Raw genomic sequence first — 25446 nt, 5'->3', positions numbered from 1 at the left:
GGGAGGCGCGCGGGCCGAAGCCGCCTCGCGGGTCGCGGAGAGTGGGCTCTGCCCGCCGTTCCTCAGGGGTGCTTCCCGCCCCAGGCCCCAGCGGAGGACACGTGTCAGCACGTTCGCGCCGTTGTCATTCCATTGTCATAGCCCCTCCCCCAGGCCGGGAACCCTTCCCCCCACCACCAACCCGGGCCCCATTATCCCTGGGCCCAACCTCCGCGCGGGCCCGCGGTCCTTTGCCGCGGTCTCTCTCCTCGGCAGCGAGCCGCGGCCCAGACCCCGGCTGAAGACCCTCGTCGGCATCCTCTCACCCGTCATCTCAGCCCCCTGCCTAGCTCCACCCCAGGCTTGGGAACCCCCGCCCCCGACGGCCCATTGTCCCCAGGCCCAGCCCCCGCGCTGAACGCACGCTCGCCCTCGCCCCTGACTGTCGCGTCTCCCCTGGCAACACGCAGCGACCAGGGATGCAGCCCTCAGGCTGGGCGGCCACCAGGGAGGCAGCGGGCCGCGACGTGCTGGCCGCCGACCTCCGGTGCAGCCTCTTCGCCTCGGCCCTGCAGAGCTACAAGCGCGACTCGGTGCTGCGGCCGTTCCCCGCGTCCTACGCGCGCGGCGACTGTAAGGACTTTGAAGCTCTGGTGAGTGTGCTTTGTCCTGGCGCTGCCCATTGCGTCCTAGACCTAGTGCCCTGTGGAACCACAGGTAGAGGCAGTTCCATCGGCGTTAGTAAACATGGCAGCCCCCAGACTTTCCATTCCCAGCCTGGCCTGGCCTGCCTTACCTTGGGGGTTTCCACGAACTAAGAACACTCCTAATACCCTCGTGTCAACGCTCACTCCTAAGGCACTTGGTGGCTGTTTCTCTCCTGTCAATGACAAATGACTGAAGTGAGGAATAGCTGCACAGCCCTCCACAGATTTTCTAACCTGGCCAGCAATACGGTTGATGTGAATCAGCTGTTTTTCTTAGCCAAAAAGTTATCCATCCTTTTGCAAATAATTACACACCAAAAAGACACCAAAGCCACCCAGACCTATGTCTTCAGGTGAGGTTATCTATGGGCAGTACTTTTATAAACTGTAACATCCAGTACATATGTGAGCTGTTATTTCTCTGATTCACCAGGCCCTTTTTTTTGCAGTTCACCTCTGGGCCAGCATTCAAGGTATCAGTTATCTTTATAATCCAAATGTTTGGAATTGCCTAGAAAAATATAACTTACCAAAATCAATTCAATAAAAAGCAGAAAACTGAAATAGCCAATAGCTAATATTCATTAAAGACACTGAACTCCGTGTATCTTTGGGACCTGTCAAGTGTGGCAGTCTCTCTTCCTAGCCATGGAAGAGCATATTCTTGTTTACCAGCAAAGCTGTCACCATTTAACTGGTATCAGATTCTGATTTGCACAAGTAACATTCTTTACTGTTAAAAACCTGTTGTGGGGAGCAGGAAGAGATGAGGCCAGCCTGTGGAGCACACAGGGCTACACATGTCCTGCTAAGATGTGATTTTTATCCTTGGGCAGGGGAGGATATTGGTGAGATCCAGAAAGACACCTGTGGTGGCAGGGTGAGAGAGGGACCTGTTTGGGAGGAGTGTTTGGGGTTAGAGGGATCAAACTTATAATGCAGCTTTAAAAAAAAATGGAGATAGCCCCTCCCCAAGGCCAGTGGTTATTGTCCAGTCTGGTCTTGAACTCCTGGGCGAAAACTATCCTCCCACCTCAGCCTTCCAAAGTGCTGGGATTACAGGTGTGAGCCACTGCATCTGGCCACAGTATAGCTCTAATTTTTACCAAGAAACATACCTCCAAGTGGACTAGAATGCTCAACTTATTTTCTTTCTGCTGGAAGGTCTTGTCAAACCGAATCAGGTTTGTTTGGTAAATATGGGATACATGCAAAGGGACCTTTGGAATTGTTTTGATCATGGTTTTTAAAATCTTTTTTTTTTTTTTTTGAGTCTTGCTCTGTTGCCCAGGATGGAGTGCAGTGGCGTGATCTTGGCTTACTGCAACCTTGGCCTTCTGGGTTCAAGTGATTCTCTTGCCTCAGCCTCCTGAGTAGCTGGGATTACAGATGTGCACCACCACCCTCAGCTAAGTTTTGTATTTTTAGTAGAGACAGGGTTTCTCACCATTTTGGTCAGGCTGGTCTCGAACTCAACCTTGTGATCTGCCTTCCTCAGCCTCTCGAAGTGCTGGGATTACAGGCTTGAGCCACCACGCCCCGCCTTAAAATCTATTTTTAATTATGCAAGTAATATTTGAATATATTCTCATTATTAAGAAGTTCGAATGATACCAGTGAAGTAAAAGTGCTCCTAATAGATCTCACTCTATCCCTCACTCCTTTGCAAAGGTATCAGTTGCTCTGTTTGGGGTACATCCTTCCCCCCAACCCCCACTCCACTTGTAATCCCTTAAGACAGCATCAGCAACATAAGTTCCCCCAGAAAGCCACCTCCTCTGTAGAGACAGACTGCCCCTCCCATGGGGCTTATTGTATCAGTCCCAGACACCCTTTCTCTTGAGGGAGGCCAAGGCAGGTGGATTGTTTGAGCCCAGGAGTTCGAAAGCAGCCTGGGCAACATGGTGAAACCCTGTCTTTACAAAAAAAAAATTACAAAAAATTAGCCTGTGTGGTGGTGCATGCCTGTAGTCCCAGCTACTTGGGAGGCTGAGGCGGGAGGATCACCTGAGCCAGGAGGTCAAGGCTGTAGTGGGCCGTGATCGTGCCACTGCACTCCATTCTGGGTGACCAAGTGAGACTCTGTCTCAAAGAAGTCTCTCATTTGTTTAACTAAAAGCACTAGGAAGTAATGTGAAAGTTTACCATTTTCAGCCATTTAAATCTGTCTCCACACTGTGAGGTGTTATTACACATCTATAACACAAGGACACAGTTTCCAAAAATTAGAGCTATGACTTAAATTACTTTATTGATTGGTGATTTCCCGAGAACTGCCCCCTGCTGCACTAAGCTCTTCGTTTTAGGTCTGATCTAGCCTTATCTTGCCACTGTCTCCAAAGTCCCAAATGATCTCTGAGGTGTCTTGTTTTGAGACTTGATTTTACACTGGGAGCTCTTGGTGTTTCCAGTGCCTGGCCTGGGAAGTCCTTTTCACATATTTGAGGAGTCACACTGGGTGTGTGCCGAATGCCCAGGCTCGGGGTTTCTCACCTTGCTTCCTGGGACCGGGTTGGATGAGAGAACCTGTAGCATTCTTGGGATTCCCTGCACCCCTTGCCCATTGGCCCCCAAACTTCAGGTTTGTCACTTGACACAGTCACAGCTGTAAAGTTTTTTGTTTTTTCCCCTGAAATAACATGTTCTCGTTCTCCATTAGCCTGCAGACCCTTTCTGGGGGTGGGAGGTGGGTGGGAATGGCTCCTTTGTGTTCGCTCCAGGCCCTCGCTTAGTGTGGTTGAGGACCAGCAGCATGAGCCTCACCTGGGTGCTCATTAGAAAAACAGGCCCTGCCCCCGACCCATCCAGTCAGGATCTGCATTTTAACAAATCTGGGCGATTTGTACGCATAGTGAAGTGTGAAAAGCACTGCATTAAGCTTACCCTGTTCTCATCTGGGGTGCCAAGCCACTCTAATTGGGTCTCCTGGTCCTGGAGGAATAAGGAGTCTTTCTCTTTTTTTCCCCCGTCTTTCTGTTTTTTGGCTTGCACTGTCTAGACACCATGGCTCCCCAGTGTCTGGGTTAAGACACGTATAAGCTCCTCTCTGTCCTGACCCCTCCTGATGCCATTCCCATCTTTGTTGAAGCAAACCACCTCTCATCCTTTAAGATGCACTTTGAAACTTCCACCTTATTCTTTGCCTACACTCCTAGCAGTTTGGAGTCCTTCCTCTGGGTTTCTTTACAATTTTTTAAATTTGCTTTTATAAATAATATTTTGATAAACATCCTTCTACATTAATCATTGTTTATATCTGTTGTCTTCTTGAGATACATTCTGAGAGGTGAAATTGCTGGATTATGGCTTTTTTTTTTTTTGAGGTGGGGTCTTGCTCTTGCCCAGGCTGGAGTGCAGTGGCGTGATTTCTGCTCACTAGGGCAGGAGTCTCGCTATGTTGCCTAGGCTAGTCTACAAACTCTTGGGCTCAAGCAGGAGTTGTGTCACTGAGCACAGTTTGGAAGGATCATTCTTTACAAGGCTCTCAATCTTGGCTGTCATTGAAATCACCTGGGAAACTAAGGAAACCATAACCCTGACATCTGAGCCCCATTCTCAGAGATTCCAATTTGGTTGGTTTGAGGTGGAGCCTGGGCGTTGAGATTTTTTGGTTTGTTTGCTTGCAGATAATATGTAGCTTTTCTGTTTTTCTATTAGCTGATTTGATCATTTTCATGAGCACCCATACCTGCTGGATAGTGAGGAAATGATAACAATTAGATTTGTTAATAAAAGTGCCTATTAGGTCTATCCTTAGTATCTCAACATAAGATTCTTGACCCCTCAGATTACCTTTTTATTTCTTTCCTCATCTCAAGGATGGCATCTGAAGAGTGGAGGAAAAAAGTACACAGATCTGAAAAGATACGGATACAGACATAGATACATGTAATACGATGTGACTGTCAGTGGGTAGGTATGTGTCTAGAAAGATATTGGCCAATGGGATGGTGATACGGAGGATGAAGGGGTGGGATCCAGCCCTCCAGGACCAGCCATCTCCTTCCTTCCCAACCATCCCAGAAACACAGACCTTTCTTCAGCAGATTGGTGAGCAGCAGAGAGGGGGCATTTGATTAGTACAGCTGTACTGCACTAATAGCACTTACTGTTTGCCTGGCACTGTCCTGAGCTGTTTCTACATGTAGCTCATTTAATCCTTCTAACAACTCAGGCTTGTAGGTTTTATTATTATCTTCATCACCGTCAGTTAATCACTGGATGTGGTGATGGCACACCACACTTGCTCCCAGGCGCTGGACTTTTAAAAGTTATTGTAAGAACCACGGCTTTACAGAGTCTCCATGCTGACTCCTCTTGTGAAGAGTTCTTTTGTAGACTCTGATCCCTAATCTGTTTTGGTAAGTGTGGCCTTTCATACTGTAGGTTCATGCAAAGCAAGTCGTACCTGCGGTGTCCACCTCCTCAGCCTTCATCTCAGCAGCCTCCTAGCTCCACTCATCGCGCCTATCCTGCTGTTCTGGGTGTCACTCTGATCCTGAAAGTGGTGACGTTGGCAGACCTTTGGTTCATTTCCTTCTCAGCACTTCCACCCACATCTAGTAACTGTGACCTCTGACACTTTCCTAGACAAGTATGTTTTTCAGATGTTTGTTCTTTCCTGCTGCCACTCCTTTCTAGGACAACATTATCTAAGATCTAAACCTGAGTATCTCTAGCTTTTCCTGATGATAAGAATCACTTGCACCCACATCGGCAAACACCTGGGCCACCTCCTCCCCAGGAGCTTGTGATCTAGGTGATTGCTCCTGTTCAAAGCAAGGAGGATGAGTTGCTTCCTTGTAGCTCATTGGTCCTCTCTTTTCTCTGTGAGGCCTATTCACCCAAACCACCTCTTTCCTAAGAGGCTTCTCTTCTCAACCTCTTGAGGCTCTCAGCTCTGCTCACCTTTCAGACTCCCCCAACTATCTCTCCAGCTATATCCTTCCTTGTTCCCCATAGCAGAGGCTGCAGATGACAGACAAAACCTATGAGCTGACAGGTTTTTTTTTGTCCTCTAGCTTTTTAGAAATTGGGAAATTAAAAAGACAGCTTGTTGGTTCCTTTTTCAAACACATCTGAGGCCTTGCCGCCTCTTTTGGAAGTTGCCCTAGGGCAGGAAGCCTCAGGGCTGGGGGGGTTGGTTGGCTCCAGCCAAGCCATGGAGGCTGGAGTCTCCAGTTCAACAGTCTTCACAACTCTTTCCTGGAGTCCCCTATTATTCATTTTCTTTACCTCTCAGGCCTTGGGGGACATTTGAGCCCAGGAGCACTTTTTGGGACACACTCTGCTCACTGCGTATCTGCGGGCAGAGAAATGCCTGCCTTCCTCTTGAACAATTATTCTCCTGGATCCACTTGGCGAATGCCTTCCACTGTCATGTACTGTGGTTCAGAACGCTTGCCTAGATGGTGATTTCCTGTACATACCCCTGTACTATATATTACATACATCCTTCTCCTTACCTTTGGTTTAGGCACAGCCAGTAGCTGTCTCAGTTGTATAATTTTGGGGTTGAGGGGAATTCCAATATCACACCTGACTAGCTTCCCAAAGCAGCCTCTTAAAGTTCTGCCGGAATTGTTCCTTTGGGCTAAAATATTCAGTTCATCACTAAATTTCTCCATTCATTTGGTAGGAGGGCATGGCAGGAGAATAGACTCGAGTCGGGCCACCTGGCTTCATATCCCTGCCCTGCTGCCGTCTAGCTGTGTGCCCCTAGGCAAGGTGCTTAGCATCTCCAAGCCTCAGTTTCCTCATCTTCAAAATAGGTTGTGAGAATAACACGAGACAGTGCATGCAAAGCATTTATTCCGGTGGCTGGCGCCTGTAAGGGCTCAAATATAGTAGCTATTACTCTTTTACTCTTAACTTCATGCCAGGTTTCAGGCTGGCTACTGGGGCTCCGGGGTAAGTAAGATGTGGTTGGCCTCAGGGAGTGTTTGTTTCAACCGGATTTGAGTTGGCCCCAGAGGGTCAGGTACCAACATGGGACTCTACTATACTTGTTGAACATAGAACACAACTGTTGAGTACAGAGGTTGTGGGTGGTTAGGGAAGGCTTCACATGGGAGGTGACTGCGGGCCTTGAAGACTCCGTGGAATGCCATGCTAGGCAGCTGCAGAAGCACAGAGGAAGAAAGCCATAGGTCACTTGAGGATAGCACGGGGGGTGGGGAGAGAGTTGGTGGCAGGTGGTACTGTTAGGCAAAGAGGCCAGACTGGATTCCTAAGGGCCTTAGTTAAATTTAATAAAAATATAGGCCACCTAGTTAAATTTGAATTTCAGATGAGCAACCAATAATTTTTTGCTTTGAGGGGGATGAAGTTTCACTTTGTTGCCCAGGCTAGAGTGCATTGGCCCAATCTCGGCTCACTGCAACGTCGCCTCCCAGGTTCAAGCGATTCTCCTGCCTCAGCCTCCCGAGTAGCTGGGATTACAGGCACCCGCCACCACACCCTGCTAATTTTTTGTATATTTAGTAGAGATGGGGGTTTCACTGTGTTGGCCAGGCTGGTCTTGAATGCCTGACCTTAGGTGATCACCCGCCTTGGCCTCCCAAAGTGCTGGGATTACCTGCGTGAGCCACCACGCCAGGCCATAATTTCTTTTAATACAAATATGTCCCAAATATTGTGTGGGTTATTTATACTAAAAAAATGTTTGTTAGTCAAACACAGTGGCTCACCTCTGTAATCCCAGCACTTTGTAAGACTGAGGCTGGTGGACTGCATAAGCCCGGGAATTTGTGACCAGCTTGGGCCACATGGTGGAACCTTGTCTCTACAGAAAATAGCTGGGCATGTTGTCATATACCTGTAGTCCCAGCTATTCTGGAGGCTGAGGTGGGAGGATTGCTTGAGCCTGGAAGGTCGAGGCTGCTATGAGCTGTGATCTTGCCACTGCACTCCTGTTTGGGTAACAGAGGGAGACGCTGTCTTAAAAAAAAGGAGTTTTGTTGTTGTTTATCTGAAATTCAAATTTAACTGGGCAGAGTGTATTTTAAATAGCAACTCTACTTGTGTGCCTGGTTCCCAAAAGGCCCTGCTAAAATGCAGACAGGTTTCAGTCACAAGAGGAAGAATCCTGTTAAATTGTTGAAGCAGATTTATATTTCAGAGTAACATGAAAAGTGAAATGAGACATAAAGAAGGTCAGTTGAGGGGTTAAAGAGTGTGGGGAGCAAGGAGGGCAGGACGCAGCAGAGGCCTTGTCTGGGCAGGTGCAGTGGGAGGGACTGGAAGAGGACTGGGTCCAGCTTAGAGCTCTCTCCCTTTTGCCCAGGCTGCATCCGTGAAAGGGGCCTCATTAGCTGGCTGTTGTTCTGTGGGGCTCTCTGGGCCCAGGTCTGGACTGTTGACAAGGACTGTGGCTCACAGGTGGGATTTGAGGACAGGAGTGATGGGAATAGTAGTAATCTTGGGAGAGAAGATGACTCAGCTCTGGTTCTGGTACAATAAGGAATAGAAAAGAAGGAAGAGGGATGAGTGCCCTTTGGACTGTGCAGGCAGCTGTCCTGTTTGGGTAGCTCCCTGAGGGGACACCGTTTGGGATGTGTCTTCAGTGACTCCGTATAACCTACAGAACAAAGCTTGGGGTTCCCAGGTGGAGTGCAAGGTCCTTTGCAGGATCATTTGAGATGACCTCACTTGAGGTCGCCTTCCCACTCCTCTTCCTCCTGGCAACCACTTCCCCACACTCTAGGCTCCAGCCACACAGAATCACCTGTTGTTAATGACGACAGTAGTGGCAGTCACACTAACATTAGAGTACTTAATACTTTCCTGTTGGTTTGAGCACTTGTTTAACTTGGCTAATTTCCACCAGGACCCTGTGAAGTGGCTACTGATATTATCCCAATTATGTATTTGAGAAAGCTGAGACACAGGAAGTCAAACTTCTCACTCAAGGTCACACAGCTAGTAGAGGAATAAGAGCCCCAGATGCCTGGGAAGAGAACCTGCACCATTAACCATGCCACCGTCTACTTCTCCAGCTACACACAATTAACCATGCCACCATCCACTTCCCCAGCTACACACTGCATTCTCATACTTCTGTGGTTTTGTATAGCAAACCCAGATCACACAGCACCTCCTCTGTGAAGCTGGTCCCACCCCCACCCCCACCTCCTTTTCCTTTAGCCCCTACCCAACAAAAGTCCCACCTTGTCCTTTTAGTAGTCTGTATCCATCTTTGTTATGACAATGAATACTTTTTTTTGGAGACAGATTCTTACTCTGTTCCCCAGGCTGGAGTGCAGTGGTGGGATCTCGGTTCACTGCAACCTCCACTGCCCAGGTTCAAGGGATTCTCTTGCCTTAGCCTCCCGAGTAGCTGGGATTACAGGAGCCTGCCACTACGCCTGGCCAGTTTTTGTATTTTTTGTAGAGATGGGGTTTCACTATGTTGGCCAGGCTGGTCTTGAACTCCTGAGCTGAGGTGATCTGCCCGCCTCAGCCTCCCAAAGTGCTGGGATTATAGGCATGAGCCACCACGCCTGGTGACAATGAATACTTTTTTATTTTTGAGACAGAGTCTCACACTGTCGTCCAGGCTGGAGTGCAGTGGTTCGATCTCAGCTCACTGCAATCTCCGTCTCCTGGGTTCAAGCAATTCTCCTGCCTCAGCCTCCTGAGTAGCTAGGACTACAGGTGTGCACCACCAGGCCCAGCTAATTTTTTTGTATTTTTAGTAGAAATGGGGTTTCACCATGTTGGCCAGGATGGTCTCGATCTCCTGGCCTTGCGATCTGCCTGCCTCGGCCTCCCAAAGTGCTGGCATTATAGGCGTGAGCCACCACACCCGGCCGACAGTGAATACTTTTAAGTTATAATTATTTACCTTTCTGTCTCCCCACTTGACTAGGGGCCCTTTTAAAATCTAATGCCCTCTCCTACAAGCACAGGGCCTGGCACAGAGTAGATGCTTAGTAAATGCTCCCTGAATAATACAAGGCTTCACAGCTTGTGGGTGAAGCAGGCAGGGTGGAACAGTAAGCAAGGCATAGAAATAGCACCAGTACTCATGGAAGATTTACACTCTATACACTCCATACATCCCTTTTAAAAAATTTTTTTATTTTTATGTGAGGGTTTCACTCTGTCACCCAGGCTGGAGTGCAGTAGCACAATTATGACTCACCGCATTCTCTACCTCCCAGGCTCTAGCTATCCTCCCATCTCGGCCCAGGTAGCTGGGACTATAGGTGTATATCACCATTCCTGGCTTTTTTTTTTTTTTTGTATTTTTTGTGGAGATGAGATTTTTGCCCTATTGCCCATGCTGATCTTGAGCTCCTGAGCTGAAGAGCTCTGCCCGCCTCAGCTTCCCAAAGTGCTGGGGTGACCAGGTGTGAGCTATCGTGCCCGGATTCATCCATTTTCAAAAAAAAAATTAGACCGGGCTTGGTGGCTCATGCCTGTAATCCCAGCACTTTGGGAGGCTGAGGCAGGAGGGTCACTTGAGTTCACGAGTTTGAGACCAGTCTGGGCAGCATAGTGAGACCTCATCTCTACTAAAAATAAAGAAAATTAGCTGGGTATGGTGGCATGTGCCTATAGTCCTGGCTGTGCAGGAGAATCACTTTCGGTGGTGGTGGGATGGATCCTGCAGTGAGCCATGTTTGTGCCACTGCACTCCAGCTTGGGTAACAGTATGACTCCATCTCCAAAAAAATTTTTTTCTTTTTTTTTTCTTTTTTTCCCTATGATCAGTTGACAAAAAATTTTTTTCTTTAATAAATATTAGATTTTCACTGATACTTCATGAGGCCTGTAGAGATAGTTTTATTACAAGTATATGAGGCTATTGATGGAATCTCTGGAAATAGAAATAAAGTGGCCCTGAGATGTTTTTAATTTTTATTTATTTATTTTTAGAGGCATCTCACTGTGTTTCCCTGGCTAGTCTCTGACTCCTGGCCTTGAGATCCACCCCAGCCTCCTGAGTAGCTGGGATTATAGGCATGAACCCCCACAGCTGACTCTGTTTCAAATTTTCAGCTATAGAGCTAAGAAAAACCCCCAAAGTCAGTAACAGTCAATTTTCTAGAAAAAAATGGAAAAGAACCACAGGTATTCTTGAAGTACCAACTACTGCCCTCGCAGAGCAGAAGGAAAGGTTGCCAGGGTTTGGGAGGACGGTGTCGTCTGGGAGTAATGTAAATGAAAAGAAAAGAAACGGACATGTGTAGACCAAGGCTTGAGATTCCGTTACCTTCTTCTGTCTTCCTGACAACACCATGGGGAGGTAGTGAGGTTCCCATGTTGGAGAGGAGATAGAAGTTCAATAGAGATTTCAACTGAGATGTGATTTCAGAGCTCATGCTTTTTCGTCTGCATCCAGGAAAGAGGAGAATTGGAAAAACACAAGACAGTTCTTGACCTCCAGGAGCTGGCCATATTGGGAAGGCAGTATTGGGGCAGTAGGCTTTTAGGGGCTAGAGGAGAGAGTGGTCTCTTGGGCCAGAAGTGCCCAGGTAGTAGAGGTGAGGGAAAGGGTATTCTTGGAACAGTACATGTTCCTGGACAGCGCCAGTCTGTGACGGAGGGGATGGTAAAGGGTTGAGATTAGGCTAGAGGTGCCTTAAATGCCATGCTGGAGAGGTTTGTCCTCTAATAATTCATAACTTCTGAGCAAAAGCTACAGATACTTTGTTGCTAACTGTTAGTCTAGGTCCCCAGTCCCTTATCAGAAATCCTGGCACTGAATATGTTTCAGGATTCAGATTCTTCCTGGGTTTAGAATGGTAAATAATGTGCTGCAATGACAACTGAGCTGAGTCCTGTCACAAGTCCCACAGGGCATCAGCCTAAATCCAAAGGCTCTAGGACGGATGACAGCTTTCTGCAGCACGGCATCAGGCATTCTGTTTCTGTGGAAGTCCTTGCAGTGGTCCTCATAGAGGTCCAAGAGCTAGTCTTTGCCCCAGAAGTGAAAACTTGGGAGTAAAGAGATGAGATCCACGTGGGGTGGGTGCAGGAACTGCTCTGGCCTAAGCGAAACTCCATTTTCCTCACAGCCTGGTCTCGCTCGTGAGAATGTCAACAAAGCTGCCAGCGTTCCCACAAAACATTGTCACACTCCGGGAAACCCAAAGTCATGCAGTCCCCATTTGCAGTTCCTCCCAGGCCAGATGCAGTGTACCATGCTGGATTTTTTTTTTGGAGACAGAGTCTCGCTTTGTCACCAGGCTGGAGTGCAGTGATGCGATCTTGGCTCACTGCAACCTCTGGCTTTCCGACTCCCTGGTTCAAGCTATTCTCCTGCCTTAGCCTTCCACGTAGCTGGGATTACGTGTGGTGGCATGCACCACCACATCCAGCTAATTTTTTTCTATTTTTAGTAGAGATGGGATTTCACCATGTTGGCCAGGATGGTCTCGATCTCTTGACCTCATGATCCACCCACCTCGGCCTCCCAAAGTGCTGGGATTACAGGCATGAGCCACCATGCCCGGCCCATGCTGGGTCTTTTTTACCCTAAGCAGTGTTGCCTGGTTACGTATGTAGTTGTCATACTACCTTTATCCAGTCTCCAGGGGAACAACTTAACAGAAGTTAACTAATTCTCACACAGAAGAGAAAAGGCTTTGTAACGTAGTGCTTTATCCACATGTGCGTATATCACGTATTCAGTAACACTTCCAGTGGGTGGCATGCCATACTCATGACACGTTAGTATTCCTGTAGCAAAATGCATCAATCGTAACAGGAAGGGGATAGTTAAAGACTAAATCTCACATCAGCTCAGGTCAGGTTTGGTACCCAACGTTGTTTTTGTTTTTTTTTTTTTGAGACGGACTTTCACTTGTTACCCAGGCTGGAGTGCAATGGCGCGATCTCGGCTCACCGCAACCTCCGCCTCCTGGGTTCAGGCAATTCTCCTGCCTCAGCCTCCTGAGTAGCTGGGATTACAGGCACGCGCCACCGTGCCCAGCTAATTTTTTGTGTTAGTAGAGACGGGGTTTCACCATGTTGACCAGGATGGTCTCGATCTCTTGACCTCGTGATCCACCCGCCTCGGCCTCCCAAAGTGCTGGGGTTACAGGCTTGAGCCACCGCGCCCAGCCTGGTACCCAAAGTTTTTTAAAAACCACCAACGCTGGGCAGGGTGGTTCATGCCTGTAATTCCAGCACTTTGTGAGGCCAAGGCAGGTGGATCACTTGAGGTCAGGAGCTTGAGACCAGGCTGGCCAATATGGTGAAACCCTGTCTCTACAAAAAAATATGAAAATTAGCCAGGCGTGTTGGCGCACGCTTGTAGTCCCAGCTACTCGGGAGGCTTAGGTGGGAGAATTGCTTGAATCTAGGAGGCAGCAGTTGCAGCGAGCCAAGATCATGCCACTTTTCTCCGGCCTGGATGGCAAAGTGACACCCTGTCTCAAAAACAAAACAATACAAAAACCCACCAAAAAAAACCTTTCAGAGTTTAGAGCTTGTAGAGTTAAATATTATTATTTGGAAAGGGGATTATAGACCTGTGAATTTCCCCTCAGGAGATGCCTGGAGATGTGGAAGGAGTGAACGTTGCTTGCCTTCCCACTAGAGGGCCCCTGATTATCACTGTGTCTGGGATCCTTGCTAATGGAGGTTCTTCCCTCGCTTCAGCTCGCAGATGCCAGCAAGTTACCTAACCTGAAAGAACTTCTCCAGTCCTCCGGAGACAACCACAAATGGGCCTGGGACCTGGTGAGCTGGATTTTATCCTCAAAGGTCCTGACAATCCACAGTGCAGGGAAGGCAGAGGTGAGACTTTGGTCCGTAGGATCACGGATTTTAGGGGCACAAGGGCTCTAGGTAGGACAGCACTGAATCCAGTGGCTCTGAGACTTCTCTGTGTGCCAGTGACCTGGGCAGCTTGAGAATACAGATTCCTGGGCCTCACCTTTAGACTTTCTAGTTCTGTGTCTGGAGTCCCACCCAGGAGCTTTCCCACTGGCTGTGCAAAGCTGAGTTCTGTCTCATCTCAGCTGTGTGACCTTGAGTAGGTAGGTACCAGGTACATTTCAGTACCTCCCCTTCCTCATCTGTAAAATGGGGATGATAATAGTATACTTCCATCAGGGAACTGACTCTCAGAATTCAATGAATTTCACATTTTGAATAATGCCTAAGGGCACATACTAAAGGCTCAGTGTGTGTTGGGTATTACTTTCTTTAACAAGCACCGCTGGTAGTTCTGATAAGGGTGACCCTGACCATACCTTAAGAAACTGCCCTAGTTCAATTGTCAGGAGATTGAGAGGCAGAGCTCAAAGGAGTGGAAAACCTCAAGTATTCAATTTTACAAGCTCCTGCCAAAGACACAAATCTTCCCTATGTGGCATAGAATGTGGTAACCTTAGATTCTGGTGTCTTAAGGGATATTCTTCTGTGTCAGATGTTAAACTACCACAGAGAGCCCTAGAGTAGGAGTCAGGAGGTCTGTATTCAGGTCCAGGCTGGGTGGCTAATTCCTAGTCAATCTCTGGGCTTCACTGTGATCATCTGTTGAATTCAAATTTATTCAGTGATTTATTCTTACCTCACTCGTATGGGCGTCAGGCACCTACTAGATGTTGGGTGCTAAAGTAAATAAGGCTCCTGGACTTTTGATTGTGGACCAGTTAAATTTCTATTGAAACGTGGGTTATTGGGACCCATGATTGTCAACTTTTTGTTTTGCCCAAATAAGTACGTTAGCCTACCATGTATCATCATTTTATAAAAGGGTATCATAGTACTAAAAGGAGGATGGCCTTGACTTCAGAATAAAGAACAGTTCTTCCAAAGAAGGTACATGGCAACTTTAGATCGATGTATCTGTTATATTGCTCTTATTTTACTCATTCAGTCATAATCCAGAGAAAACTTTGCATAGACTGACTTTGGTCTGTGACCTACTATTTTAAAACCATTGAAATGGGCCGGGCACAGTGGTTCACACTTATAATCCCAGCACTTTGGGAGGCCGAGTTGGGTGGATCACTTGAGGCCAGGAGTTCAAGACCAGCCTGGCCAACATGACAAAATCCTGTCTTTAATAAAAATAGAAAAATTCGTTAGGCTTCGTGGTGCATGCCTGTAATCCTAGCTACTCGGGAGGCTGAGGCAGAAGAATTGCTTGAACCTGGGAGGTGGAGGCTGCAGTGAGCTGAGATCACGCCACTGCACTCCAGGCTAGGAGATAGAGCAAGTCTCCATCTCAAAAAAGAAAAAAGAAAACCACTGAAATGAACTGGGTGCAGTGGCTCATGCCTGTAATCCCAGTACTTTGGGAGACCAAGATGGGAAGATTGCTTGAGGCTGGGAGTTCAAGACCAGCATGGGCAACATAGCAAGACCCTCTCTACGAAAAATTTAAGAATTAGGCGCACATAGTAGTTGCACCTATAGTCCCAGCTAGTCAAGAAACCGAGGCTGGATGGTTGCTCGAACCTAGGAGTTCAAGGCTGTAATGAGCTATGATTGTACCACTGCACTCCAACCTGGGTGACAGAGTGAGACCCTGTCTCAAAAAAAGAAAAAAACCCCACTGAAATGATGTAGTCTCTGCCCTGAAGACGGGAGAGACTACATCATTTCTTCCTTAAGTAAGAAGGTTACTCTGCTGTATCAATTTTTGTTGAATACTAAACCATACCAAAAATGTAGTGGCTTAAAACAACAAATGCTGGCTGGGCTTAGTAGCTCATGCCTGTAATCCCAGCACTCTGGGAGGCTCAGGTGGGCGAATCACTTGAGCCCAGGATCTCGAGACCAGCCTGGGCAACATGGCAAGAACCCGTATCTACAAAAAAAATACAAAAATTAGCTGGGCATGGTGGCATGTGCCTGTAGTCCCAGCCACTAGGAAGGCTGAGGCAGGAGGATCACTTGAGCCCAGGAGGTAGAGGTTGCATTAAGCCTAAATCATGCCACTGCCCTCCAACATGGGTAACAGAGCCAGATCCTGTGTCAAAAACAACAGCAGCAACAAATGCTTATTGCCTCTCATGATTTTGTGGGTTGGTTGAGCGGTTCTGGGCTTGGCTGGATGAGCTAGGGTAGCCTCACTTAAATTTCTGGGGCTTTGGCTGGGATGGTCACCATGCTGGAGGCTCACACCCTCCCTATAGGAGATAAGCCAGGACAATGATGAGGGGTTCTCAGCAGCAAACAAGGAAAGGCAAGCCCTTCTCAAGTCTCTGCCATACATATGTTAATCTCCCATTGGCCAAAGCAAGTCACATGGCCAAGCACAGTTTCAAGGGTGGACAAGTAGGTTTCATCTCTTGATGGGATCTTGGTAGAATTCCACCTGCAAAATCACATGTACACGGACAAAGATGGGAGGGAATTTTTACAATAATCACAAGATTGTTGTTGGAATGCAGGAAATAGATGTAAAAGTATTAGGAGAATTAGAAGTGATCTCTACTTGGAGCAATTTTTGCTTCTCAGCCTACTGTAGGGAAAAATGTTATTATTTATTTATTTATTTTTAGATGGAGTTTTGCTCTTATTGCCCAAGCTGGAGTGCAGTGCTGTGATCTTGGCTCACTGTAACCTCCATCTCCCAGGTTCAAATGATTCTCCTGCCTCAGCCTCCCAAGTAACTGGGACTAAAGGCGTGCGCCACCATACTCGGGTAATTTTGTATTTTTAATAAAGACGGGGTTTCACCATGTTGGTTAGGCTGGTCTCAAACTCCTGACCTCAAATGATCCACCCGCCTGGACCTCCCAGAGTGTTGGGATTACTAGCGTGAGCCACCGTGCCAGGCTGGGAAAAATGTTATTGAAGGAAAGCAGTCTTGTGCCATAAGCTCTGAGTTTGCTGATGTCTCTATCCTTATGAAACCTGTTGTCCTCATGAGCAGAGTCCATGGGAGTTAAGCCTGAGGGTTTAGCAGACTATTTTTTGCAGCACATTTTACCAGCTCCCCAAATAAAATTTTGACCCTCTTCATGTTTTCAAGTTTGAAAAGATCCAAAAGCTGACTGGGGCTCCTCACACGCCTGTTCCCGCACCGGACTTCCTGTTTGAAATTGAGTACTTTGACCCAGCCAACGCCAAATTTTATGAGACCAAAGGAGAACGAGACCTAATCTATGCCTTTCATGGTAGCCGCCTAGAAAACTTCCATTCCATTATCCACAATGGCCTGCACTGCCATCTGAACAAGGTGGGGCCTACGGGACACCCTGCTGACATGGGGAAACAGGGATGGAGGTGGGAGAGTGGGGAGGGGGAGATTCAGAACCCTAGGAGTTTGCAGGTGGGGTGTAGAGTGGGGGTGGGTAGGTTTACTAATGCCTTGTCGCTCAAAATGTGGTCTGGAGACCAGCAGTAGCAGCATCACCTGGAAGCCCGTGAAAATGCAAAATCTTGGTCACAGTCTAGACCTTCTGAATCAGAACCTGCATCTTAACAAGATCTGTAGGTGATTCCTACACTGGTTATAGTTTGAGAAGCATCGATTTAAAGATAGTTCCCAACCTTGGCTGCATATTTAGAATCACTCGGGGAGCTTTTAAAAATCCCAGATGTCTGGCTGCATCCCAGACCAATTAAGTCAGAATCTCGGAGTGGAGCACAGGCATCAGTTGCTTTAAAAGCTCTCCAGGTGATCCCAATGTGTAGCCAATCCTGGCTTCTCTGTGTGTTCCCTGGACCAGCAGCGTCTGCATCACCTGGTAGCTCATTGGAAATGCAAATCTCAGGCCCAAACCACCTGAGCAGAATCCACATTTTAACTAAGTCCCCAGGTGATTTGTATGCACATTGAAGTTTGAGAAGCACTTTCCTTGGGGACCACACTCCAGGAAATCAGCCTTGAGAAACTGAGGGATATGCCAGGATGCACCGAGGAGAGGCCCTTTCCCTCCCCTCTTGAGTTTCTTTCCTCCCATTTTTATGAGTCAAAACAGTGTCACCTACCCACTTCTCTGCAGGCAGTTATTTTACCCTTCAGTGAGGTATAGGAGCATTACAGACGGACCCTGGAGCTTCAGAGACTTATTTAGCAGCTCTGTGACCCTGGGTAAATTAAACTCTGAGCTGCAGGTTCTTCATCTGTAAAAAAGGACACCATTACCCTCCTGATATGTCGGAGGATGGAAACCATTCATGTATGCAAAGGGCTCTTTTTGTACTAAGTACCGAGGAAGAGGTAGCTGCTTTTATATGCTGATGGAGGGGCGTCTAGGGTATTTGCAGGAGCTGCAGGCCTTTTCCCCAGTCATGGCAGTATCTGCCTGTCTGTGAGGGGTAGCTCTGTGAGCCATGGGCTCAGCTGTAGCTGCTGCAGCCCTGAGGCTGGAGACATTTCCCTGCTGTATCTGATTAATGTCATTGGGTTTTGCTAAAGATGACAGGCTTGTTTACACTGGCTCTCAGTGCATCACTGGCTCTCAGCTTACCATTTTATCCAGGCTACTGGAATACAGGGGGCTTCCCTTTACATTGGTGCTGACTTGGAGAAGTTGTCCGTGGATTACACTCCTGTACACTAAACCTTCATTTCAGTGCCTCAGGGAGTTTGCTGCTTAGAGGTATCTTTTAAAAATCCTTTGGTAAGGCCCAGTGCTGTGGCTCACGCCTATAATCCCAGCACTTTGGGAGGCCGAGGTGGGTGGAACACGAGGTCAGGAGATCAAGACCATCCTGGCTAACACGGTGAAACCCCATCTCAATTAAAAAGACAACAAGTTAGCAGGTATGGTGGCAGGCACCTGTAGTCCCAGCTACTCGGGAGGCCGAGGCAGAATTGCTTGAACCTGGGAGGTGGAGGTTGCAGTGAGCTGAGATCACACCACTGTACCCCAGCCTGGGCAACAGAGCAATACTCCATCTCAAACAGTATATGTATATGTATATCATTTAGTAAATTCTATCAATCCTCTTAGGTCTCCTCTGCCTGCGTTTTCAATGAAGGGCTTGCTTGGGGGAGTCCATCTGCCAGTTGATACTGATACAGTTTTCATGGCAGAGATACACCGAGCTTCCCACTCTTGTGCACCACTGCTCCTGGCAACCTTGCGTGGGGTTCTCAAGTCTAAGGAAGGGTGAACACATGATGGCATAATCAGAGAATTGATGTGGGGTCAGATCAGAGGGCATCCAGGGTCATTGGAGAAGGTGTGTGTCAGCTTTTGAGACATGGAGACCCTGCCTAACTTGGCAAAGAGCTTCCCAAAGGCCAAACAAAGGTTTGTTTCATTTCTCCTAAGCTTCACTTAACAGATTTAGGATTTTGGAAGCCTGGTGCCACTGAAAAAGGACATTCCTCAATTCCAGAGCATAAGATATTCTTCAGTGACCTCTTCAAGTCCACTTATCGTCTTGAGGTACTGATAGTGTGACCCAGGGATAGCAATTGAGTTTCAATTTGAGTGTCAATGTTCATCCATTGGTAGCAGCTACCTGGAATGTTAAGTTGAGGATTCTGGGTCATTAGGAATAAGTGCCACGATTGCTATTGCTATGTCGGCAATTGTGGTTGATTATTGGTCATCTCCATGGGCAAAGAGTGTTCACTACCCCTGCTGTAGCCTTAACTTGCAGGTCCTTCACCTGGCATGCTTCCTCATGGAGGGCACCACCAGGGAGATGCCTCCTGGATTTTTAGACGTTTTCTTGGTCAACACCAATACAAAGAGTAAAACGTACCTTGCCCTACATGTAGGTCTCCCTCATTCGGTTATAGTTTCTGGTCTGACAGAGTCATTTCTAATTTATTTATTATTTCTTAATTTTTAATTTTAATTTTTTTCTTTGTTTGTGAGAGACTCATTTATTTTCCAAGTAATGACTCGGATACCTCTGTTCTCAGGTGGGACCCCCTCCTGTACCTAAGGGTGTGACTTGCATTTCAAGCCCATCAGAGTTACCATGCTTAATGCATTCATGTAACAGGAATTACTGGAATTACTTTATATACCAGAACATAGGGGCCTGCAATGGAGTACTGGCCCCTCGTTTATTTACATGTGCCAGGTGTCCCACTCTTTTATGTAGATTGCCTCATTTAATCCTCACCAGCAACCTTGTAAAGGAGGTACTAGTAACATTATTTTGTAGATCTAGAAACTGACACACAGAGAGTTTAAATAACTTGCCACTTGCTGGAGGATTCAAACTGAGGTCTGTTTGGATGCTTATACCTATGTTTTTCTTACTCATACTTGACCACAAGGAACTGTTAGTTTGCCAAGCCAGATGGCCAAATCCACAATCAGTTAAACTGCTGTCAGACAGGAATGTGTTTAGTAATAACCCTATGATGATATCACAGGATTATTTCATCATGTGTCTTGCTGGGGAAGAAAAGGGGGGTTGAAAATTTCGTGTTTACAACTCTGTTGAAGAAAGACCTGTGTCATCTTGCTGTGCATACTGTACATTCACCCATCTGTGTTTCTTTTCCGTTGGCCTCTGCCATTGCAGACATCCTTGTTTGGAGAGGGGACTTACCTCACCAGTGACTTGAGCCTGGCCCTCATATACAGCCCCCATGGCCACGGGTGGCAGCACAGCCTCCTGGGCCCCATCCTTAGCTGTGTGGCCGTGTGTGAGGTCATTGACCATCCAGATGTCAAGTGCCAAACCAAGAAGAAGGGTGAGTGAGCACTTGCTCCAGCCTGGACTACAGGCCTCTGTTGGGTGTACAGGCTCTTTCTGGCCCAGCTGTTGGATAGAGCACCCGTTGCATGCCCAAGGGTTGGGCTGGATCCAGGGCAGTGCTGGACAGGGGCCTGCCCAAGGAGCAAGCAGTCTTCTTAGAGATTGAACACACAACGGAGATCATTTCCTACAAGGGGGTAGGTAGGGGTGCCAGGTAAGGAGGCTGACAAGGTCCACAGAGGCAGCTCAGAGGAAGTAGTAATCATGGTGGGTCCAAGCAGCCAGGGAAAGCTTTGAGGGAGGAGGAAAGATTTGATTTTGTTTTTTTAAGTGAGTAATAAGGCCAGCACATGGGCTTCTTAAAGGTAGGAATGAGGTCTCATTCATTCTTGGGTACCTGGTATCAGCAGAAAGCCTTGGTATGTACTTGACATTCAATAAGCATTTGCTAAATGAAGCAAAAGATGCTGGGTCCAGACCCTCCAGTCTACACCAGGGTATGCCAGAGCCCTCCAGGATGTGAAGGGCAGCCAAGGCGCTGGGGAGTCCTGGGTTCTCCCGAGAGTGATGACTAGCTAGTACCTCATCTCACTCCCCTAATGTTTTCCTGAGACTGTTTGCCCTGTCTCCCCTCATCACTGCGTGGCTCTCCTTAAAGGCAGAAGAGTCATAGAACTGTCATTCTAGTCTCCAGAGCTGACTTGTTGGGGCTGGGTGTGGTGGCTCATGCCTGTAATCCCAGCACTTTGGGATGCCAAGGCAGGTGGATCACTTGAGGTCAAAAGTTTGAGATCAACCTGGCCAGTGTGGTGAAACCCTGTCTCTACTAAAATACAAAAATTAGCCAGGTGTAGTGGCATGTGCCTGTAATCCCAGCTACTTGGGAGACTGAGGTATGAGAATTGCTTGAACCTGGGAGGCAGAGGTTGCAGTGAGCCAAGATGGCGCCACTGAACTCCAGTCTGGGCAACAGAGCAAGACTCCATCAAAAGAAAAAAAAAGAAAAAAGATCTGGCTTGTTGGTTCTACTGAGAAAGGAGAATTGAAATGAACTGTTCTGGCCATAATGTAAAACAACTGGAATCTTGAGATGCAGGCCCAGATCTGACACCATCCTCCCAAACCAGACGGCATGGGATATTTGTATTTATAATTCTTAGGAAGTTTGCAAATTGTGACATTAAACATCAAAACAAAACCTTCCAACCTCTGCTGTCACGCAGCTTTGGTCTTTGTTTTGTTTCGTTTTTGGTAGAGCTTTTTTGTGTTATTAAAAGAAAAGGGTTTTTTGTTTGTTTGTTTGTTTTAAAACAAGTCTTGGTATGAAGTGTGGAAAATAAATGTTCTAAGAAGCTCAGATCCAACATGGTTCATTTAAAATGCCTGTTAAGGCCAGGCGTAATGGCTTATGCCTGTAATTCCAGCACTTTGGGAGACTGAGGCAGGCTGATCACTTGAGGTATCAGGAATTCAAGACCAGCCTAGCCAACATGGCAAAACCCCATCTCTACTAAAAATACAAAAATTATCTGGACGTGGTAGCAGGCACCTGTAATCCCAGCTACTTGGGAGGCTGAAGCAGAAGAATTGCTTGAACCTTAGTGAGCCAAGACTGTACCACTGCATTCCAGCCTGGACAACAAAAGCAAGACTGTTAAAAAAAAAAAAAAAAAATATATATATATATATATATATAATATGTATACACACACACGCACATAAATAACAAGCATTATATATATATTTATATATATAAACCCACTTCTTAAGCATTTTATATATATGTGTGTATATATATGTATGTATATACATATGTATAAAATGTTTGTTATATATATAAAAATATATAATGCTTGTTATTTATATATATATGTGTGTGTGTATATATATATAAAATGCTTGTTAAGAGGCAGGTTCAAATCAAGTCCTGTTCCTAGCTCCCAGTCCCAGCATATTTCTTTGCTATGGCCATCAGTTTGCATCTTCCTTCTGCTCTCCCCACTCAGTTGAGTTTTGTTTTTTCTTCCTTGTATCCCTTATATTTTCCTACTCCTTTTTCCCTCCTCCCGTTTGCCTGCCTGCCAGATTCTCCAGTTCTTTCAATGCTGCTTCATGCACACACAGGCCTGTTCCTCAGCCTGCCAGACCTTCTTCCCCCTCAGCACCAGGAGGCTTGACTTGTTTCCATTTATAATATGCTTCCTTGGTTATATTTTCCTCCCAGCGAAGGTGTGTTTTACTCTCCTTATTCAGATTCCAAGGAGCTAGATCGCAGACGAGCGAGAATCAAACATAGTGAAGGGGGAGACATCCCTCCCAAGTACTTTGTGGTCACCAATAACCAGCTTCTGCGAGTGAAGTTCCTCCTGGTGTATTCACAGAAGCCACCCAAGAGGTAAGGACGCTCCCTGTGTGAGGTCCAGGAGAAAAACTAGTGGCTACATCCAGAGTGCTGGCTTTCTTAGTTGTCATAGGTATCAGTCTCCCCTCCCCTAGCCTTAGACCTCTGCTAGGTATCAAGTATGTAAAGCACCATGCTGGACATGGTGAGGGGTAAGATAAAGGAGCTGGAGAAGGTGTGATCTTGACCCTAAGAGGACTGTACTCCAGTGAGAAGAGAGAAAGATTGATAAACACAAATAGCATGAGGGACTGACTGAGTCCAAATTGGCTGCTCCAAACAGTGTGGCCCCTTAGCCACTAGGCCCATGATTCTAGTCTGAGACCCACCGATGAAGTTAAGCTGAGAGGCAGGGCAGTGACTGGACACTGGGTGGGATTGTGCACAGGCTGGCTCAATAGCTTCCCACAGTGACTGCTGAACCACTGACTGCTCCTCTCTGGACCTGAGATACTTCATGTTTATCTCTAAAATGAGGGCGTTGAACTCAATAGCAGGTGTGGGTCTTCAGACCTTACCAGCTTTGGTGGGTGCCTAGTCCCATCTCCGCAGTGTGGGAGTGGGAGTATGTGTGAGGCTCACCAGGGTTGGGGGCCACTCTTGAGATCTTGTTGCATTGTTGGAATCCACGACGGTGCTTCTTGCAGGGGCCAGCAGCAGGCGAGTAGGTGTGACAGGAGAAGGGGTCACTTTAAATAGTCCCCAGTCCTGCTTGTACACACCAGTGATTTCCATGCTTCCAGACCTCATAAACTAGTGAAGTCTCCTCCCAACCCCTGCCCAAATTTGGGAAATCTATATAGGGTTCCTGGGTCCAGCTGACATTATGCTTTGGTTTAAAATCATCTGATTTTCTCTTCATGAAAATTCCATTCCTTTTCCACTTCTCTCTGGAGTGTCTCTTTAGTGCACACTTAGATGGTTTAGATCATCTCCTAGTGGGCCAAAGAGGATTTCCCCAGCTTGAATTTATATCTGCCTGTGTCTAAAAGTGAAAAGACTTTAGCTAAATAATCTGCCACCTGCCACCATCTGGGGAGACACCCTGAGTTAGGTCATTGTTATAGATACCAAGATGGGGGGTAAAAGGTAAAAGAGGAGCTACAAAAGGGAAGATCAGGATGAGCTCATTGCATAGCTGTCTGTGCACATTTATAAAATATCCTGTTGAAAGGCGTGTCAGTGCCCGGGCAAACAGCCCCAGGTTTCTTGAGCAAGGAAGCACGAAGCTTCATTTCATGGCTCAGGCAGAGGATGAAATTCATCAATTTGTCTTTTTTGAGCCAGACTTGTCACACACACTTAAAAAAAAAAAATGTTTTTCTCTTTTTGCCAACACCACTCTCTTTTCCCTTTTAAGCAGGGCTTCGAGCCAGCTCTCCTGGTTTTCCAGCCATTGGTTTACGGTCATGATATCCCTGTATCTGCTGCTGCTGCTCATAGTGAGTGTCATCAACTCCTCTGCTTTCCAACACTTTTGGAATCGTGTGAAAAGATAATCTTTTGGGGGCTACCTCGACTATGTGCCTTATGGTAACTTGTTCTGTACCTCCTATGCCTCGTGTCCAGCCAGATTGAGCCTAGGGGCCAATTGGGGGACCACAGGACAATTTTCATATGCCATAAATGTATCAATTGCCTTTGATGATGTTCCCAGCCACACTCCAGTGAACAGGGACTACTAGTCCCTCATTCTTAGCATTTGGGAGAGCCCTTCCATCTGCTCCTTCTTAAACAGTCCTAGGGAGTTGGCTTTTCAGCCAGGGCCAAAGGAAAAAGCCCTGCTGCATTTAAAAACAAAGTGTCCAAGCTGTCAGTGGTGTGTTTACAATCGCTCCTGGCAGAGGTTGGCCCTTTCTCTAATGCCTTCTGGAAGGTGGAAAATGTGGGAACTATAAATCACTAGGCGGTTGCCTTGTTTTGACTTGAGACACCCAAGAGGAACAGTCATGTTTCTCATAAAAATCAGTGGGATCATTTTTGAATTCCATCAGCCTTTGTATGTGAATGCAAAACATTTTAACAGTTTCCTCAAATCAACAAACATCCTTCTCCTACAGCTGTACCTCCCCCACCCCAACAAACCATGGATGAGAAAGAAAGGAGTCAGGGGCCTGATAAAAAATACAGACATAATGAGCAACTCAAGTCATCTTTTTCTAAAAATTACCAACTGCTGATTACAGCTGAAATGGAACCAAATGTTTGTTTTCTGATTTTTTTTTTTAAAAGCTGTTTGACAAATTAGTCTTTGTGAGCTGAGTTAAAAGGGGAAATTTCTAAACCTAGTGCACTGTTTGGCCAGTGTCCACGGCCTCCTTCCTGGCTGTTTCAGAGGAAGGGATTTGAGCTATAGGCTCGCCTCCTGTTCTCATTCTCACAAAGCTGCCTTGACTGTGGCCTGCCAGCCACGAGTACCATGCTTGAAGGCCTTCTGTGGCCTTCGAGACAGAGGCCTGCCTCAGTTGTGTCACAGATCCATGTGGATAGAGCCTCCTTCAGAGAGGTCACAGGTCTTCAGGACTCAGCCTGGGGTTTAATGTGTAGGCAAAGCCTTCTGGGCACCCAGAGAGTCAGAGCCCTGCTTGCTGTATTCTCTGCTGGGTTTTAGCCCTAACAGAGCCCTGTATGATTTGGGAGTGAGATTTCTGTAAAGAAGGGGAAAAAATAATTTTTCTATAATTTGTAAAGTTGTGAAAGAGCCACGACCACAGTTTTTACATTGACTATTGGAACATTTCAAAATAAATAAAGATATTTTCTTAATGA

At 46.9% G+C, this 25446-nt stretch overlaps 1 protein-coding gene and 1 non-coding gene across 6 annotated transcripts; both read left to right on the top strand.

Moving 5' to 3' along the window:
- On the top strand, positions 1–25446 carry PARP16 (poly(ADP-ribose) polymerase family member 16). 5 transcript variants are annotated; one of them, XM_012454487.2, is made up of 7 exons: positions 459–632; positions 13299–13379; positions 16630–16836; positions 18884–19000; positions 20100–20271; positions 22530–22671; positions 24038–25446. In XM_012454487.2, exons 1-7 carry the CDS (start codon positions 459–461, stop codon positions 24174–24176), a joined length of 1032 nt encoding a protein of 343 aa, XP_012309910.2. In that variant the 3' UTR covers positions 24177–25446. The 5 variants fall into 5 exon arrangements, with proteins under 5 accessions (XP_012309912.2, XP_012309911.2, XP_012309910.2 ...); XM_012454486.2 differs by having other exon boundaries at positions 13299–13436; positions 24041–25446; XM_012454485.2 differs by having other exon boundaries at positions 13299–13436.
- On the top strand, positions 1285–1415 carry LOC135268716 (small nucleolar RNA SNORA24). The gene has a single exon (XR_010337080.1). It is a non-coding gene; the product is annotated as a small nucleolar RNA SNORA24 (small nucleolar RNA).

This window comes from Aotus nancymaae, unplaced genomic scaffold (assembly GCF_030222135.1).
Source record: "Aotus nancymaae isolate 86718 unplaced genomic scaffold, 86718_ANA_hifiasm-v0.15.2.pri h1tg000041l, whole genome shotgun sequence".
NCBI classification, from domain to species: Eukaryota; Metazoa; Chordata; class Mammalia; order Primates; family Aotidae; genus Aotus; species Aotus nancymaae.
Note: the sequence above shows the minus strand (reverse complement) of the source record. Positions and strands in the feature narration are given on the sequence as shown.

Coding starts and splice junctions, on each gene's coding strand:
- PARP16 (XM_012454485.2), top strand. CDS start 459: ATGCAGCCCTCAGGCTGGGCGGCCACCAGGGAGGCAGCGGGCCGCGAC. Junction 16,837..18,883: donor TGCACTGCCATCTGAACAAG/GTGGGGCCTACG, acceptor ATTTCTCCTAAG/CTTCACTTAACAGATTTAGG. Junction 20,272..22,529: donor GTGCCAAACCAAGAAGAAGG/GTGAGTGAGCAC, acceptor CTCCTTATTCAG/ATTCCAAGGAGCTAGATCGC.